The following is a 19,536-nucleotide window of genomic DNA, read 5'->3' as shown; positions in this document are numbered from 1 at the left end:
GGGCTGCGATACTGTCAGGATGTCCAAGCCCGGACAGGAACAGTTGCGATTCCGGAGTTGCGTTCAAATCACAGAGATTGTGGTCAGTCAGTTCGCGGCTAGAATGGCAAGCGCCTGCCTGTCTACGATGGTCCATTATTAAAGCCAGACGACCAGAGAAAAATCACACTGACTTACATATAAACTCAGTGACAGAATGAGCTATTTCTGAGCGAACAGTGGCAGTCAACGACGCGGCTGACCAAAAGTGCAGCCAGAAAAATTAGGATTCGGGAGATTTACATAATCTAGTTACAAAACTACCGAGATACTAGTAGCCAAGCAAGGCCTAGAAAAAAATCCTTTGGCCAGCCAGGGTTAGTAGAGAGCATTCTCTTTTAAAAACGGAAGGATTAGATGGTTTTGTATACAGCATTATGTGAGACTATGTACTCGAGGACGAGTAGAGCTGAAAGATCAGTGTTCACATCGAGTACTTGTGAAGTATCATTGATGTGGGAGAAATTGAGATTGAACTATCTTTTATAACACATGCGCAGCGCTCACTTACCAGCGACTCTTAAGTCCAATGGTCAAACAACTCGGTACTTCGTGTCAGGAATTTCGAAGTGCATTCGATAACTTAACTTCCAACCTTTGACAAAAACAACTGGCGTACAACCGAACACTGTTTCCACAGTAAATTTGAACCTACAGAAAAATATTTCAAATAAAATACGTTATGCACACCGATTACGTTGCTTAGTAGAGTAGAAGTGAACAGCGTGTCTGGATTCAAGGGCTATTGTCAATAATGTCGTAATCAAGCTGAACAGAACAGAAAAAGGACTCAGACCTGGTACGACTCTGAGTCGACAGTATTACAGAAAACAGAAAATAACAACCCAACAGTGTGGTATAAACCAATGTCCGGTCATACCATCATGTGTGGCGGACATGTAATCCGAAACCGGTGGCCGTACATGCGCAATAAATTCCAACGCAGCAGACCGAGGTGGCCAACAATTTGTTGATAAAAACAAATTAACCTGACCAGTTTTGAGTTCACCGGAAGTCCGAATACGGACCCAGACACCAAAGAAATGTATCAGTGTGTTGTGCAAATGGATCAACAAGTACTTTTCCCGTGGGTGAAAATGGCAACTGAAATGCCACCAAACAGCTTTGATGAGACGTCGAATGGTAGTGAAGGATTAATAGTAACGAAGTCACACATACTCCGAGGATAGTGTCATAAAAAAGAACCTAGTGGTGCCTTTTTATCGAACACGTTCATCTTTAACCCGCTTCATCCTAATCGAAAGCATAACATTAGTGTTCAACACTGATGCTCCCCTGCCTTACCGCCTAGCTGCCGCGTAATCGGATGGAGATACGAGGGCTGCGATACTGTCAGGATGTCCAAGCCCGGACAGGAACAGTTGCGATTCCGGAGTTGCGTTCAAATCACAGAGATTGTGGTCAGTCAGTTCGCGTCCTAACCACAAAACTGCCTCAAGCATGAAAGGGTCATTAAGAGTGTAAACGAGCGAAAATAAAAGCAACCGCAATACCAACAAACACGCACGTGACTGTCACACACTAATGCAAGTAAGACGTCACTCGTTCGTCCAGGCGAAGGACTGAATGATTAAGCTAAATTCAGACAAAACACACATCTATTTCAATTCTTCAAGCCGGGGGATAACTTCAATTTCGTCAAAACGACCAGCAAACCCATCGTCATCATCATAATCATCAACATCATCAGCATAATTATCATCATCACATCATCATTGTCATTACGAGCTGTAAGAACAGCATACTTGTCGTACAGTGGTTTTAGCTGCCACAGTTTCGTTCACCGATGATTCGGGGAGGTGGGGTAGGTAGCTGCGCATTGGAGGCGGAGGCTGATAAATTAGTGCGCAAATACAGCACTGTCAGTGGACCGCTGAGTGAGGGGATAGGGAAGGGAGCTATGCATTGAAGGAATAGCTTGGATGCACGAACGCCGATGAGGGTGGGACTGGGCCATGTCTGAAAATGTCTCCAGCCATTCATGTGGCCCGTCTCGGGGTCCCCATCCAGGAAGACGTCAATGACCAGCACAGCTGAGTTTGCTGGTAATAGCTTTTACACTTTGCTGCCAAGTCATTGTTTGACCACCTCTGACCCGTTTTCACCCTTCATGTAGTTGTACGAAAAGGGCCCTTCGGGGAAGTCGGTCGACTGGCATACGCTGCACGTGGCTAAGCCAGCGCAACCTATGCAGTGTGATCAGTTCATCTATCGAGGGTGAGTTACTTCTTCCGAATACGATTCGACGTACTTCAGCATTGCTGATCCGGTGATCCTAACAGACTCGGGCAATGCTCCCAAGACGTCGATAGTCAAGCACTGAAAGTCTTTGACTTCCTCGGCGCACAGCGGCCAGGTTTCTCATTCGTATCATCGAAGCATCGAAAAATTGAACCTTGACGGATAAGCTCATGTCACGCCAGGTGACGCAAGTTCACAAAAGCTGCTCTGGCCTTGCCAATCCGGATGGAAATATCATCTTTCGAGAGACCACCAGAACTGATGTAGATGTTCAAACTCAATCGTTACAAGAATACCAATCGACAGATTTCATCGACGTTTACGATCCACCTCTATCCGCATTAGACCTTGCAAGCTGACGTGGATGGTTGGGTAGATAGTTTAGAATTGGGACAGTGGATAGGTCAAACCCCACAGCCCACTCAAAAAGTGTAACCGACTAGGGCTGATGAACCACTACACCATGTACAGCGCCAAAGACCGTTGACAAAGGGACGGTGAATGTTGGGCATCCCATTAAGAAGCCATACCACACATCGCTTGTATTCTAGTAAAGAAACAACAAACTGACTCGAGGATTTCGGCCCCATAACAAGGGATGCTGCTTCTCAATAGACAAATATCTGCAGGCAGCCCGAACGCATTAGAAATTAGAAATAACTATGGGCTTCGTTGCATTGAGTGAGCTATTAAGTCTCAAAACATTTGGTCACTGATTCAAAACGCATATATCTAGTTTGCGTCGTAAGCAGAGAAGCCGTCAAAGAATGGGACAAGATTAGGCTCACTCATCACGCTGATCACATTAATAAACCACACTTGCACGTCTGCAACCAACACCAACTACAATAAACAATCAGGACCCAAAATGGCTCTCTGACATCTAACAAAACAGAACGTTTGGACCGCTGGGCATGGTACTTCGAATAGCAATCCAGTTGGTCACCTGCTTCTTCCAATCCGGTATCCTGGCCCTAAACAGAGAAGTGAACTGTGAGTATAGAGCCGCCTTCAACATCAGAACTTTCCGAGTGTATATCTCTAATCAACCATTATCATGCTGTTGGTACTGACGATCTTCCATCAGCTCTGCTCAACAATGGCGGCGGTTAGCTTAGCCGGTGCCTGCGTAGCCTATCTGGGTCTACCTGGGAGAAAAAGATCGCCCAAGACAACTGGAGTGAATCGATAGTAGTGACCCTTTTTCAAAGATGGCACCCGCAGGAAGTTAATAACCATGGAGACATCAGTTCAACTCCTGTTATGATAAGAATTCTGGCGTCACCTATTCTTCGCCGTCTTATGGTAGCCTGCGAAACATCGACTTGTGGGAATCAAGGGGGAATTCCACCGGGTAGAGGTTGAGTTGACCACATCTCAACACATGTACAAACGACCCGTAATCTTGGTTCTCCTTGACTTCAAGGGTGCGTTCGAATCCGTTCATCGGTTAGCGCTGTTAACCACACCTGTTCAGCATGGTATGCCCCAGAAGTTTCTGAATATGATCCGGTCCCCATATTCACAAACTTCACAGGGAGTGTATCGTGAGCTCTCCAAATGCTTCCTTACAAAAAGTGGGGTCCGACAAGGATGGCCGATAAAAGACTGAGGCGACGCTAAAAGATCTTCAAAATTCCGGTGTCCAAATTGTTGCTGATGAAAACCTTGTCGATCCGGAGTACCGGACGACATCGCCCTCATCTTGGAAGACCAAGTCGAAGCACATGCCCTGTTGAATAGACTGATGACCGGCATACCATCTTTGAGAATGCTTCTAGCACCTTCAAAGTGCAAAAACCATGCTTCAGTACGTACAGTCTGTGGACAGATGAAGTGAAGCATCTTCAAATTTTTTACCACGCATGTCTCAGGGGCGTTGCTGGCTTTGAATGGCACCAACGATTAGTAACGAGGAGAAAACGGAAGTACGTACAGTCTGTGGACAGATGAAGTGAAGCATCTTCAAATTTTTTACCACGCATGTCTCAGGGGCGTTGCTGGCTTTGAATGGCACCAACGATTAGTAACGAGGTGATCAGAAAACGGGTATTTAGTTGTGCAGCAGGTAATTCAACAGCCGGGAACATTCAGCGCCATCAACTACGGTTGCAATTTCAGAATCAATTAACATACTGTGGTGCATTAAAGGCATCATAAATCACCTGAATGTGTTCGGTAGGATAAGTAAGCGGTTTGGCCTGTGAATGTCGAGTAAAATACTACGTGATGAGCCGAGTGAGTAGGTTCCAACATTGGCAGAAAAAAATTAGAGGTCCGCTGAGCGAACAACTGCTGCGCTAGCCAATCGACTCTGCGTACACCCACAGCCAGAGCTCCTAGAGAAAAACGAATGATTTCACTTGTGCGGAATTCCCTCCTACAGGGGTTTTTGGGGTTAGAGCATTTCTCCCGATCAATGAGGATAATGCTTACCTAGATTCCTAATTCAGTATCAATGCACTAAGGACATTCTGAGTGAAACGGACTCGGTGGGAAAAAAGTATCTTCAATATAGGACAAAACTGATTCGTACACGTTAGGTTAGGAGGAAAGATCTCTCCAGTTCGAGGTAACAAGTTGAACCTAGACAAACATCAGACCATTTAAGGTGAATTTCGAAAACCACCCGGGTTTTTACTATTAACCAGGTGTCACCAGTAGGCAAATGAATGCCAGCCATGCAGCCATCTGAAATGCTCTTGACTATTAATTACAGAAAGGATTATCGACCGAGTGAACGACGAACTACCACACACGGGAAAATGGTTTGTACAATCGACATACAGTTGCTCCTCATAGAAGGCACTCACAGAGGACGGCCCAAATGGTCTTAGCAGAGGGGACAGGCCCTACTGCAGGTGATGGCAGCTTTTATCAACCGTGTGAGCACATGATAATACATGATAATACACGTACCTCCAATTTCAAAATGATACAATGATACACTGGAAAGGGTGCACAATGTGACCCTACATTATGACACCTGGAACGTAACATATTCTTATAAAAGTAAGGTAAATGACCACGGTAGAGGTTCGAAACTCAGTTGGGAAACTACCATTTTGGCATAAGTCAAATGTCATAAAAGGTTCGCATACAAGTTTCCACCAAAGCATGAGCCTATAACGCCAACATGTCATCAAGACAGTGACGTTCAGTCACAGCGGTCAAACTGACAAACAACACCAGTGACTTTTGGCGTTCTTGTAGCGCTTTAAACCCAATCACAGCGGGAATTCAGTTGAATCTCCAGTTAACGTGCAAATTAGTGTACTTCATGAATTACGTGCAACTTGGGTTTAACCAGAACATAAAGTTGACGGAAACTCACAGACTGCGTCTACCTGGCGAACCACCCCGCTCAGGTAGCACATACCAAATAAGTGGGTGATAATGACTTAAGCCGTTCGTAACGGGAGTGTGCGCCGAAGAGTTTGAGAACCATTAGCTAGGGAAGCATCCAAAAATCTCCCTTGGGTAAGAGGAAATTGCTACGTAGCCGCGCTCCTTCTGTAGGATTTCATTTTTAATTGTCTAGTCCGGTCCTCCGAACCCAGTATATTACCAAGAATGGATCCCGATCACTTTGGTAAATTGTGGATCGGAATACTACTCTGCGTGAAGGGAGGAGTCTCTTATAATATATAACGCTCATTTAGCTGAAACTCACGTTAAAAACAAACTGGTGTTCATTGCTCTACTGTAGGAGAAACCCAAACAAGAATATTAAATCTTGGTCTTTATTCTTGGGGACCGATCTACTTAGAGTCACCTTTGTCACAAGCTGCGCATATTCTCTAAAACAGTACCGAGTTCAAGCGAGGTTTCAGGGGACCGGAATGAAGTGAGCTTGGCCCGGGATAGTCGTTCTTGGGTGGGTGGGGGTTGCTGAATGAGATGGTTTACTCAAGGCGTTCATAACAAGTTAATTTCGAGTAACACGAGGCAAAAGTATAATGAAGCAGTTACAAAGTCTAGAGGTTACCAACGATGGATGTTTATTTTAATGAATTATTTAGACGTTTTGGGGTCATGTTCAATGACGCACTGATTTCCCCGCACGCTGCATCCAAATACGCTTTACTTTTACAAAACGAATAGCTCCAGTTTTTTCAGAGGTGATGTAATGATCAACAATCCCTTTGAACAGTGTTCAGTCCCATCTTACAGGTCAACCTTAAATAGCTGGCAACATTTCCCTATAAACCGAAATGGTTCCAGCAGATTCCGTTTCATGTGTGATTGCCGTGATGGTGGATTCTATCCTGGAAGGCGACTGTAGCACAAATTAAGCCCATTGGGAAAACGTGGTAGGAATACGTAACAAGGGATTTTATGAGTAGCGAGCAATACGCCCCACATAGCTGCGAAACAAGATATGTACTTGTCCACTATTCTGACCAACCTATCCCGCATTACTTAACAACCATTTGTCGTAGCGGTATCACTCAACAAAGGCGGCCAAATTGAAATTTTAAAAAGCGCCGGCTATGTGCATGGAACAAATATGTGCGCTCAAATGTGATGTGCGATACCCGAGACGGACGTACGAGCGAGCGGAGGATAGTGAAGGGAGGAAGACGAACGCATATGAATGACAGAGCTATTCGTCGAGAGTCCTGAATTTTCGACAACGGCACGACAGTTGCAAAAATCAATCGGACAAATAAACCAACAACCACCACCACCATCTATGGCACCACACCCGCACACGTTTTTTACGCGAAACTGAACATGGACGGGGTAGGGTCGATCTCAATTACAAATGAGTCCATCATCATAAGTCGGTGCCGTAAAAGCGGACCAGTGAACGAGAGTGTGCTTGTACGGACGTGTGTATGTGTGCTCATGAGGACAGTACACATTTTAGACCGGGCACAAAGTCCGGAAGTGATCGCGTATCCAGTGGCTGAACAGATAACTCAAACGGTCGATAGGCCGATGCGTGTGTGCATGCGCACCGCCAACTATGAACGGCGGACCCGGAGGACAACAACCATCTTCGCCGTTTCAAAGCCTGCGCACTAGGGACATTAGACGAGCGCATACAAACAAACGTTCGTACTGCACATAGAAAAACGCACACACAAAAGCGCACATTCAGAAGTGTACAGTTGGCCAAATTTGAAAAGCATGGTCGAAAGTGAGCACCCTATATACAATCCGCCGCTAATTCACGTTGTGAACACGGTAAGCTAGCCTAAAGAGGACAAACGATCGAATGCAAATTTGACACGAAAACAGACCTAAAAATTGAGCGAGCAAGGACGGAGGTGATTGTGCTAGTGTGGGGGTCAAAAAATACATCCACCCACTTTATACGTGAATCGGTCAATAATTTGATCACTTTTTTAAAAGGTACACAAAGTCATCATTCGACCAGTGGACGACGTGGGCATATACCATCGTGTGTATGGTGCGTCGGTTTTGCACGCAAGGCTGGTCGAGCGGAATAGAGTAGATGTTGTGGATGGAGTGGACGGATACTTGGATAATAAATGGAAGAGACCCCATTTTTGCGAGGCAACCTATAGTCCAGAGTACACCACTTACAATGATGGTAAAGTGCACTAAATAAGGTTCATCTATCAGGTTGAACGGATTTCAAGCTGAACAATTTCCCTATTGCGACAACCTTATCATCCAGTGAGTTACAGTTCTAGCAGCGAAAACAATGTTAGCAATGAGGAACTCAATAGATATTAGGTCATCGTGTTTCCTTATCACTGCCTCAAGTTCACATTGAAAGTTTTCCTATGTTCCGACGACTGGTGCTATGGCTAACTTAGTTGTTACCTCTAATCAAAAGTTTTCTTCTGATAACTTGGGTCAATGGGATGGTATTTCCACTGCGGCTTGAATCGGTCATTTGAAGGACCAGAACGTCATCTCTTCGATTCTGCTGGGTATTTTCCCTCGACGGAGGATTACAATACAAAAACTGGCGTGATTCGAAAAGAATCTCTCCGAAAAAGGGGTCTTTTTGTGGGGAGAGCATTGCACTACCATGGCTGATCAGGTGACATACAGTTACGGCATGTGGGTTAACAAATGCCAACGAAATGTAGATTGCCTAATTTATACTTCAGCGAGATGTGCACTCATTTTTCGCTGACTAACCTGATTGGTTCATTCGAACTTGCTCGTAGATGGAATAAAGGTAACACGCTCGCCTCGCGCAGGGCCGATATGCTTTCGTCAGAGTGAGATCCAAAAACAATGCTTTCATTATTTTGACTCACCAGGTTAGGTAGAGGACTTCAAACGAGAGTAATATGGACGAATGAGTTTACGTGCCTGGCCAAGCAACTTGGAGCATGTAGGCTAAAGTCGAGGCAAACATTCCAGCGTAGTCATATGACATCACGACACACAATCAGTGCTATTTAACAATAGATAGACCTTTGCAGAAAGTGCTTTAGATTATGGGTTTGTGTACATTATTTTAGTAAGTCCCTGCGAATGGCCGATCAGTCATTACAGGGAGATTCCTGGATGAATTTGAATAGCTGCATCTATATTTAGACCAGACGATGAATCGACAGACTTAGACTTGTTGGGTCGCACCTATTGGAACGTGTAGATAAATCTTGGTCACTCAAATAGTGAGCTTGGGTGACGACGTGGGAGGTCAAATTTCAGAAAAATCGTCAGGCATTTGTGGATGGAAAAATCATCTACATTCGGTGTCTTGTTGCCAAGACGGGGATATATCACGGCTTTACGGCAGAGACCGATCGGGTGCCCCAATGATGAAAGCCTCTTACTGGACTGGATCCAAGTAAACAGTCGCCTTTGGGTTGTGCGGTTGTCTGGCTCAATTAGGATCAACGCAGGTCGTCGCGGTACATGTTGTGTATTTGCCACATCACCTAACGTCCCAGTAGACTGCACTTCTGAGACTGAGAAAGATTTATCACGACTGCTTCGATCAGCATGAAAGACAGATGCGCTAGTCCTTGCAGGTGATATGAACGCCCAATTTTGACGGTCAATTGGGTGATGGATTTGGAGTCAATGCTCAGCGTACGGATAAAGTGGAGCGAATGCCTCAGATGTGTGCAGATCATCGTCTATTCCTGGCCAGTACAGACTTCCAACACAAACGCTCACATCGAGTTACTTGGAGGCCGCCAGCCGTAAGACAGTCATGGACTTACTTAGACCATGTGGCTATCAGTTACCAATGGAGACTCTCAATCAAGGACTGCCGCTCCAGTCGATAGGCCGATGCGTGTGTGCATGCGCACCGCCAACTATGAACGGCGGACCCGGAGGACAACAACCATCTTCGCCGTTTCAAAGCCTGCGCACTAGGGACATTAGACGAGCGCATACAAACAAACGTTCGTACTGCACATAGAAAAACGCACACACAAAAGCGCACATTCAGAAGTGTACAGTTGGCCAAATTTGAAAAGCATGGTCGAAAGTGAGCACCCTATATACAATCCGCCGCTAATTCACGTTGTGAACACGGTAAGCTAGCCTAAAGAGGACAAACGATCGAATGCAAATTTGACACGAAAACAGACCTAAAAATTGAGCGAGCAAGGACGGAGGTGATTGTGCTAGTGTGGGGGTCAAAAAATACATCCACCCACTTTATACGTGAATCGGTCAATAATTTGATCACTTTTTTAAAAGGTACACAAAGTCATCATTCGACCAGTGGACGACGTGGGCATATACCATCGTGTGTATGGTGCGTCGGTTTTGCACGCAAGGCTGGTCGAGCGGAATAGAGTAGATGTTGTGGATGGAGTGGACGGATACTTGGATAATAAATGGAAGAGACCCCATTTTTGCGAGGCAACCTATAGTCCAGAGTACACCACTTACAATGATGGTAAAGTGCACTAAATAAGGTTCATCTATCAGGTTGAACGGATTTCAAGCTGAACAATTTCCCTATTGCGACAACCTTATCATCCAGTGAGTTACAGTTCTAGCAGCGAAAACAATGTTAGCAATGAGGAACTCAATAGATATTAGGTCATCGTGTTTCCTTATCACTGCCTCAAGTTCACATTGAAAGTTTTCCTATGTTCCGACGACTGGTGCTATGGCTAACTTAGTTGTTACCTCTAATCAAAAGTTTTCTTCTGATAACTTGGGTCAATGGGATGGTATTTCCACTGCGGCTTGAATCGGTCATTTGAAGGACCAGAACGTCATCTCTTCGATTCTGCTGGGTATTTTCCCTCGACGGAGGATTACAATACAAAAACTGGCGTGATTCGAAAAGAATCTCTCCGAAAAAGGGGTCTTTTTGTGGGGAGAGCATTGCACTACCATGGCTGATCAGGTGACATACAGTTACGGCATGTGGGTTAACAAATGCCAACGAAATGTAGATTGCCTAATTTATACTTCAGCGAGATGTGCACTCATTTTTCGCTGACTAACCTGATTGGTTCATTCGAACTTGCTCGTAGATGGAATAAAGGTAACACGCTCGCCTCGCGCAGGGCCGATATGCTTTCGTCAGAGTGAGATCCAAAAACAATGCTTTCATTATTTTGACTCACCAGGTTAGGTAGAGGACTTCAAACGAGAGTAATATGGACGAATGAGTTTACGTGCCTGGCCAAGCAACTTGGAGCATGTAGGCTAAAGTCGAGGCAAACATTCCAGCGTAGTCATATGACATCACGACACACAATCAGTGCTATTTAACAATAGATAGACCTTTGCAGAAAGTGCTTTAGATTATGGGTTTGTGTACATTATTTTAGTAAGTCCCTGCGAATGGCCGATCAGTCATTACAGGGAGATTCCTGGATGAATTTGAATAGCTGCATCTATATTTAGACCAGACGATGAATCGACAGACTTAGACTTGTTGGGTCGCACCTATTGGAACGTGTAGATAAATCTTGGTCACTCAAATAGTGAGCTTGGGTGACGACGTGGGAGGTCAAATTTCAGAAAAATCGTCAGGCATTTGTGGATGGAAAAATCATCTACATTCGGTGTCTTGTTGCCAAGACGGGGATATATCACGGCTTTACGGCAGAGACCGATCGGGTGCCCCAATGATGAAAGCCTCTTACTGGACTGGATCCAAGTAAACAGTCGCCTTTGGGTTGTGCGGTTGTCTGGCTCAATTAGGATCAACGCAGGTCGTCGCGGTACATGTTGTGTATTTGCCACATCACCTAACGTCCCAGTAGACTGCACTTCTGAGACTGAGAAAGATTTATCACGACTGCTTCGATCAGCATGAAAGACAGATGCGCTAGTCCTTGCAGGTGATATGAACGCCCAATTTTGACGGTCAATTGGGTGATGGATTTGGAGTCAATGCTCAGCGTACGGATAAAGTGGAGCGAATGCCTCAGATGTGTGCAGATCATCGTCTATTCCTGGCCAGTACAGACTTCCAACACAAACGCTCACATCGAGTTACTTGGAGGCCGCCAGCCGTAAGACAGTCATGGACTTACTTAGACCATGTGGCTATCAGTTACCAATGGAGACCCTAAACCAAGGACTGCCGCTCCATCTGGGGTACGCAACTTGACTCCGATCATGCCATTGTGCGAGTCCGGTTATTACTCCCCTTCCGTCAGCATTAACGCAACTTGACTCCGATCATGCCATTGTGCGAGTCCGGTTATTACTCCCCTTCCCGTCAGCATTACGCGTGCGAAACCAGAGCAGTTTCACTCATCAACTGCGGCCATTTTCAGTAGCTCAAGAGTATCAAGCTGATCTGGCCAGAAGCCAGTGGAAACTCACAGTCATGCGCATGACGAAGATTTCTTGGAATCTGAATGGAAGAGCGACAGGGCAATTGGTGCGGATGGCCTGCACACAGCACTCTTCAAAGAGGATGGCTAGGTCCTGGTGAACAGTCAGACAACCACACTGTAGAAGACTTTAGACGAAAACAGAATTCCAGCCGAATGGAGCTCCTCGATCGCTATCCCGATTTTCAAAAATAGCGCGAGAATGTCATGTGAAAAAAAAGTGGTATCAGCCTGGTATCCGTTGCATCTAAGGTGCTCTCTGGCTTTACTTTGCGCAGGTTCATCGATTATCTGTAAGGATAGATTCGCGGAAATCAAGCTGCGTTTCGCCCTTGCCGAGGATGCATGGACCATATTTTAACCTTCAGACGAATTCTTGCATAATGCCACCCTTTCACAGATCTCGCGTTGGTCTTTTTCCTTGATCTGCAAGTTGCTTTTGATTCTGTCGATCATCAGAAACTTTGGCATTGTCTGACGATCAAACTTCTATCCCCCACAAGGGTACCGTATGCGAATTCCTGCGGCGCGTACGAGTATACGGGAAGCTCTCGCCTGAGATCACCACGTCCAGTGGTGTAAGACAAGGCTTCCCTATCTCATCTTTCCTCTGTAACTGTATCATTGATGCGTTGCTTGAAATTTCTCTGCCTGTGTCTAAAAACACAGGAATCGAAATGCTACCGGCACGCTTGTTCACACACACTGAGTAAGTGCACGATATCGCACCTGGGTTCAGGTCCTTTAAAGATGCAAACTACTTTACCACACGGTTTGGCATGCGATTGACAACTGCAAAGTGTAAAGCGCTGCTACAAGAATGGGTGGGATCAAACCCAAACCTCATGCTTGCAGGCGAGCCAATCGACGTTGTGGATAAACTAGTTTACCTGGGCAGTTTTACACTTTTCGGTGGACTGGCTGTAGATATGAGTTCTCGAATCGGAAAGACCAGAGCTGATTTTGCCAACCTCCGACACCTATGGCGCCGACACGACGTCAGTTTGTCTATCAAGGAGGGAGGAAAATGTTGGTAGCTCAGGTAGGGTAGGTGGTCGTTGGCTTGTTTGCTGAGCTGGGCAATTTGATAGCAAACGTTTCATCACCAATCGAGGTGACATAATCAGTGCGTTACTAAGGAGCGCAGTGGTGCGCAGCGGTGGGTTAGTGGTTGTACCACGGTGCGATTCGTACTGCTCCATGAACCAGAAAAGTGGCCTCTGCTCGTAGAGGACATATGAAAAATACCATTGTTTGACCATCGGCGTATCCGGTGCTTTGGTCAGGTCTAGTCGGAATATCGGAACCCTAGAAGGTGTTAAGAAGAAGGAACACTTCTGCGATAGATGAATTAATCACGCTTCATAGACTACGCTGGTTAGGACATGCCAGATGACGGTCTGCCTCACAGCACTTTTCGCCCATCCTTGTATTGAATGGTAGCGACCGAGAGGTGGACGGTGTACAACCTGGTAACGAAGTGTGAAAACGTTAACCATTAAACTCACTCGGCGGAACAACTGCCGCCCCCTTGGATGGGGACTCTGGGACTCAACTCACAAATGGTTAAGGGCGCTGGCAGAAATAACTCAATAGCGCAGTCAGTGGCACGCGTGCGTCAAAGCAATTGCCCTCTGTGTGTAGGCACCCGGTTCCCGCGCTAACTGAACATGCAATCACCCCCGAGGCTTCGCTGTGTCCCGTACTCCCCCACTTTCCGATTATCGAAACTGTAGCTGTTCGAACCAGTGTTCCAACGGTACACGGTTTTGGTCTGTTGAATGAATTGAAAGCACTTTCCGATTATCGAAACTGTAGCTGTTCGAACCAGTGTTCCAACGGTACACGGTTTACAGCTGGTAAATTGAATTGAAAGATGTTTAACTTCTCATCAACAGCCTACGGAAGCGTCAATTTTTTCAAAAATCATCACCAGCTTTAAGCCGCATGAGGCTGTTCTGATAGAAATTAGTTCAGTGCCAGTATAGCTTGGTCAGTTTATTATTGCTTCACCTGGTTTGTAGGACAATCTACACCTTCAACGACCAAGTCGGCAAGTTCAGCCATCCAGATTTGCTGTTGACCTTAAAGCAGCAGAGCCATTCATCGCCCTTACCTGATCTGGTCTGGCTGTAAAGTTCGGTTTAATGAAAAGACGCAAATTGGGGAGTAAAATGATATGCCTACAGTCCAACGAAGAACCTTTCCGCGTTTCTCGGAAGCAGTCAGGAAAATACGAGCACAAACTCTTTCTTTTTCGAAAGTGCTTCAAACTAAGTAAAATTATCGTGTTCTCATCAAGATTTTCCGTCATTGTGAATTACAGCTGAGGAACTTAGTGAGGTGAAAAAACAAAGGGGTTAAGTTTCTTACTTGCTACTTACAAGTAGTTCTTGCATTTTTTGGGTCAACAGAACTTGGAGCTGAATAGTCTGTCACCACGGTACACGGCGCATATCAGGTTTGGCACCACTGGTGCACAATAATGATTCGGCCTCAAACGCTTAGCTTCATTTGGAGTTCACATTTCAGTCAGAGTGTGGAGCATAAAAAGGGATTGTTCCAATGGCTGGGATGAACAAAGCTGATGAACACAACGAAATAATGCATATATCCAGTATGGACACTCCAGCGCACTAAAAATCATTCTGGCTTTCTTCCATGACCACGGAATGCCTGGATGACGTTGAATAAACCGAGAGTTGTGTTTAATTTCTCAACAAGAGTGTACCTTGTCCTGCGCTGGCAAGCGGTGTTTGAAACGCGAAATTTATTGGTCAAGTTTAGAAACCACCACTAATCAACTCTCGATGGAGTGAACCTCGTCTAGGATATACAGCGGACACAGAGTATTCCTCCAACAGAAAATCGCCTCCGGGATGTAGCACCGAAATGTTGATGAGAGCGCTGATCAGATGTAGGACTCGTGTACACACCCGACCTATCATGTTTATCTAGTCAGCCTCACACTAACCTGCTACAGCACTGCCCATCCATTAGAATTCTTAAGTTCACGCCGAAACTGTTACGTTAAAAATCGAGTCAGTATATAACTGATGTAAATCACGACATCGGTGACAGGTAAGCAAAATTAGCAGATAGCGACAGTCCCACATCGTGTAACCAGCCGGTGGATCACAACCGTTTTGAATGCGTTGTGGATCACGCAGAACCAGCGACGACCTGAAAGCCTATATTGGTTTCATTCTCAACCGGCTACAAGATCGTACCCATCTGGACAAGAACAACAAAAACAATGCAAGGTTGAAGATGCACAGGACGAATGAACGGATGAGCATCCAAATAACGCTTATAGAAGTTGTCTGAGAGACCTCATATCGCAGGGTCTCTGAAAGTTTCTCCAGGAGTCGAGGAGCACTACCTTTCATTTAAAAGTCAATATTTCATTTGAAGCCAATCTCTCATGAAAGGCCGAGGCGCACCGCAGAGCTGTTTCATTCATTTCTGTAAGAATCACTCGGGGGAAACTCATAGACCTCTGAGAAGATTCGAAGTCGCGACCATCTGGTTAGTAACGGAATCGTATTCAACCCGGCGATGATCAATAATGTGATTAACTCGAAGCCAAAATCCTCCAACTGCAGAGTTCACATCACCTGATCGGAAGTTGACTTGTTCTTCAAGTGATAACCTCTCAGTGGGATTTTTTCAACTCCTAAGGAGATAGTTCACTAGTTAGTTTTGCTGAAAATGAGAGTTTTCACAACCACCTTGTTCATTTGGCGTCAGAACAGTTATCTCGTTACTTTGGAAATTGCGTTAGCCTGAGCAAACACATGCATTACACCAATAATCTAAAGGGCCGCTTTCACGACCAACGGGGTCTTTCGTTAAAAATTCCGATAGTTCAACCGAAGGCTGCAGTCGGACTGCTAGTATATTGTTCGAACCGCGCTGCTCCAAATCTATGGTTGATATCTGCGCCACCATGAAACACTGACCTAACCACTTTATGTCATTTGCCTATCCTTCTAGCTCCAATGATTCTCTCGTTTTTCAATCACTCAAAGTAACGGCCCCAGTCGTCGTCTTTCCGGTTGACCACCGTGGGATATTTCAGTTGGTGTGCTCCATAACAATGCGCACCACACTCCTGTTATTTCGGCATTCGTTACGTCGGACCCTCACTTTCCCGCGCTTGTGAGCTTCAGCGAAAAGCTCCACTGTAAACCTTACTATATCGGCTTTCTATGGCCGTCCAGCAGTCAGTGTTTGAACCGATAAACCAAAGCCGCTTTATTGAGGCCTAACACTCCGGAATACCCACGGCAGTAAGGCACAACTTTGCAGGTAGGGATGAGGACCGTCCAGCAGTTGAACCCAATGCTGCCCGCTTCGCATAGATTCGAAGCCCATCTGCCAATAGGCATTTTGTAGTTCAACTTTGGTTCGAATTGACTCAGTCCACAATCATTTTTGGTCAGTTTTGATCTACTCTGAATGTAATTTCTACAGCCGTCACAACAGTAGCAGATCTGATAAGCCCACTGTGCTCGACACCGTTTCACCGACGGATCAATGTGTCCGCTGATGGCCGAGCAGCTCAATGCAACCACCAACAAACAAGACTGAAGTCGCTGCAGACCAAGCTTGTTCGGTTCAACAACTCCGATAATTCCATTCCATTGGCTCTCTAGCTCGAAGTTGACGACCACTGGAGTAACGAATGACAGTCCGCATCATTCCTCTCAACGCCGTCGAGTTTTGTGCTTTCGCCTTCCAATTCAGGAAACCTAAGTCGGCATCCTTCAGATTCTCGAACAAGCTGTCCATATATCGAAGGCTTTGAGAGCCAAGGTACGGCGAAACATACAGTGGCTGGTTGATAATCCTGTTTCAGACCATTGGGGGAACATGCCCTGGACATCAAAGACTGCCGAATGTGATCGTGTCCCATATTCGATCACAGATGGCCGGTCAGAGGGCCTTTGTGCCTCACACTCGTTCAACTAAGTAAAGACAAAGTATCCATCTAGAGCAGTGAGTGTAAAAGCTATCGAACTACCCAACTTTGCGTCTATAGCTGGCCTAGAGTTTTAATCTAAGAACTCATGTATTTTCTGTAGGGAGCTCTCAGCCATGGGCTTAATTTGGTGACTGCGGCAAATTCACACCGGCCAACTCAAGGGAGAAGATTGCTAATTCCACTCGAGCTTTTCACGCCTGTCTCACGTGACAACGCGTACGCTATCACTCAACTAGTTAACTTTGCACCAGCTGATCAGACGATATTGGACTGATGCCACTAGTGTCTAGGAGACCGACCTCACCACGGGAAGCAGCACCAGACAAAGCTGACTAGTCGCTCACATTTTCACATGACCGAAACGTGCGTGTGTGCGCTCTATGTCCACCTAGGGAAACGCGCGAATTCCTTATAGGTACGCGCGAGAGACGCGCAGCCGGCGCTTAGTATTCGCACAATGGAACTGAATTTTTGAGAGCCACGACGTGTTCCTGATGGACTAAAATAGACAGGAAATTGAGTTCAGAATACCAGTCCAAACTTCTGGGCCCCATCTAGGCATCATGAAGTCCTGGTAATGTCAGGAAAAAAAATTCCGCCAGAATTTTCCGTCAGAGGTGTGACTACTTCAATAAAATTTAGTGAGTTGCGAAAATATGGACGTAGATCACGATTTAGGTTTGAGCATATGTGCAACAAAATACATTTTGCCGTAAAAAGTTTTATTCCATTCGCAAACGCTTTGCAGCTAAGAGCATTGTGTCCAAGGAGACCCCGCGTAGCCACCATTCCAAACTCCTATCAGAACACGCTTCCCATTAGATGCCTTTTTCAAACCCTCGTACGCCGGTGACAGCAGCTTCCACTGGTCTGGCTACCCGTGTGCGGCGAAGCAGAGGTATACAAAAAAGACGGCACAGTAGCTACCGGCTATTAGTCACATGTAAAAAGAGTGGTTGTTCGAGGCATATTTTCAAACAAAGATGATTTTACTCCAAGAGCCAAACTGAAAATCTTGGAAGGTGGATTTTTTTCATTCTCGATAACCATAAACATTACAGCGACATACACCGCGTAGTCATTGTATCATCTAGTTAGGGCAAACCCTTGTGAATGGGACATGCACAAGATCTTCCGCATGTTATCAGGGTTGTGGTAAAAACCCCGATTTTCTCGGTTCCGCGAAATTTCCAAATCCATTAATAAATGGTGGGGAAGTTGATGTTATGTTTGCGAATGAGTGACAAGCCGGGGCAGTGGTAGTCGTAGAGTCTTTGTGAAGGTATCAGGTAGTTCGTTTACCACGCAGCACGATAAGGCATAGGGTAAACGTACTGTAGGAACACTGGGGGTTTTAAAAGTGAATATTATTCAAAACGGGCTTTGGGATCGTTTGCTGCAACCAATGGTTAAGCGAGATACTGCACACAAGCCACACTACTGCATTTTCAAGTCGAAGTGATTTGGAATGTCACCATCGAGATAACCAATTGTGAGGAATATATGGTCGCTGCAGCTGACATATTCGCTCATTAATAAATGAGAATCGAATAGTTATATCATCACACCTTTAAGACGACAGCTCTATGCTCATGAAAGATTGGTCCCATGAACGAGCATACGGCATGGGCCTGTCGATGCAAGCATACAGTCCAAAAGCCTGAAATAAATGATTGCACTGTACAAATACATGATGTCCGCGAACATTGCAAACAAGTCAGTGAAATCGTCATTGCAACGCCTGCCTCAGGTGTGACGCTCGCGAATAAGACGCTTAAAAATTTACGACCAGGTGAATGATTTAGACTGCAGGACTATTAGGGCGCCGTGTAGTGAATCTCACGTCGGGAGTCGACTGATGAAGCACTCAGTGGAAATATGAACTATAGAAAGTGCGGCTTAGTTTCCATAACTATTGAATCCACACGCTGCGAGTAAAAGGACGAAGTGACGTTGCTTTGCTAACTAGTGATTCTGACAGAACGTATATGCATTTCAACCCTTGTTGGAGGCTCCATGGACCACCCAGGCCGTTTATTTCCTTTGATAGCCTTATACTAATGTACACTGGGCGTGACAACGAGTAAATATTCCTGCTAGATGCATGCGTGCCTGTTTTTGCTGCAATATAATAGAAACATTTCGTGTCAATCGAATTCATTCAATTCCCCCATTTTCTTGGCAAAGACTGCCCGGATATCCAATTTCCACAAAGTGTCCGAATCTTGACCTACATTATCAGGAGTGAGGGCTGAGTTCCTGTGTTTGCAATGTAATACTTGACTATCCCTGTTAGATTTCAAATACAGATACATTTGGTTTCCCACAACTAACAAACGAAATTCTCGTCGTTTTCCGAAGTCCATTTGCTCATAATCCTGGTGCTAGCAGGCGTATATTCAGATTATCGTATATAGTTGATCGCCATCATGCGGCAAGAAGATTGCCGCATAGGAATATATATATATATATATATATATATATATATAT

The 19,536-nt window shown here is 45.4% G+C and overlaps 2 protein-coding genes across 2 annotated transcripts in view; one reads left to right on the top strand and one right to left on the bottom strand.

Moving 5' to 3' along the window:
• T265_06158 (hypothetical protein) overlaps nucleotides 1-19,536 on the bottom strand; it is a gene marked incomplete at both ends in the record, with an annotated part of 50,092 nt that overhangs the window by 18,076 nt on the left and 12,480 nt on the right. The window lies entirely within an intron of this gene.
• On the top strand, nucleotides 4,049-9,244 carry T265_06156 (hypothetical protein; the record flags this gene model as incomplete). The annotated part of the gene is made up of 2 exons (XM_009171349.1): nucleotides 4,049-4,111; nucleotides 9,035-9,244. The coding sequence occupies 2 exons, from the start codon at nucleotides 4,049-4,051 to the stop codon at nucleotides 9,242-9,244; spliced, it is 273 nt and encodes a 90-aa protein (XP_009169613.1).

This window comes from Opisthorchis viverrini (assembly GCF_000715545.1).
Source record: "Opisthorchis viverrini unplaced genomic scaffold opera_v5_122, whole genome shotgun sequence".
Lineage (NCBI taxonomy): Eukaryota > Metazoa > Platyhelminthes > Trematoda > Opisthorchiida > Opisthorchiidae > Opisthorchis > Opisthorchis viverrini.
The sequence above is the reverse complement of the archived record's forward strand: the minus strand, read 5'-3'. Positions and strand labels throughout refer to the sequence as shown.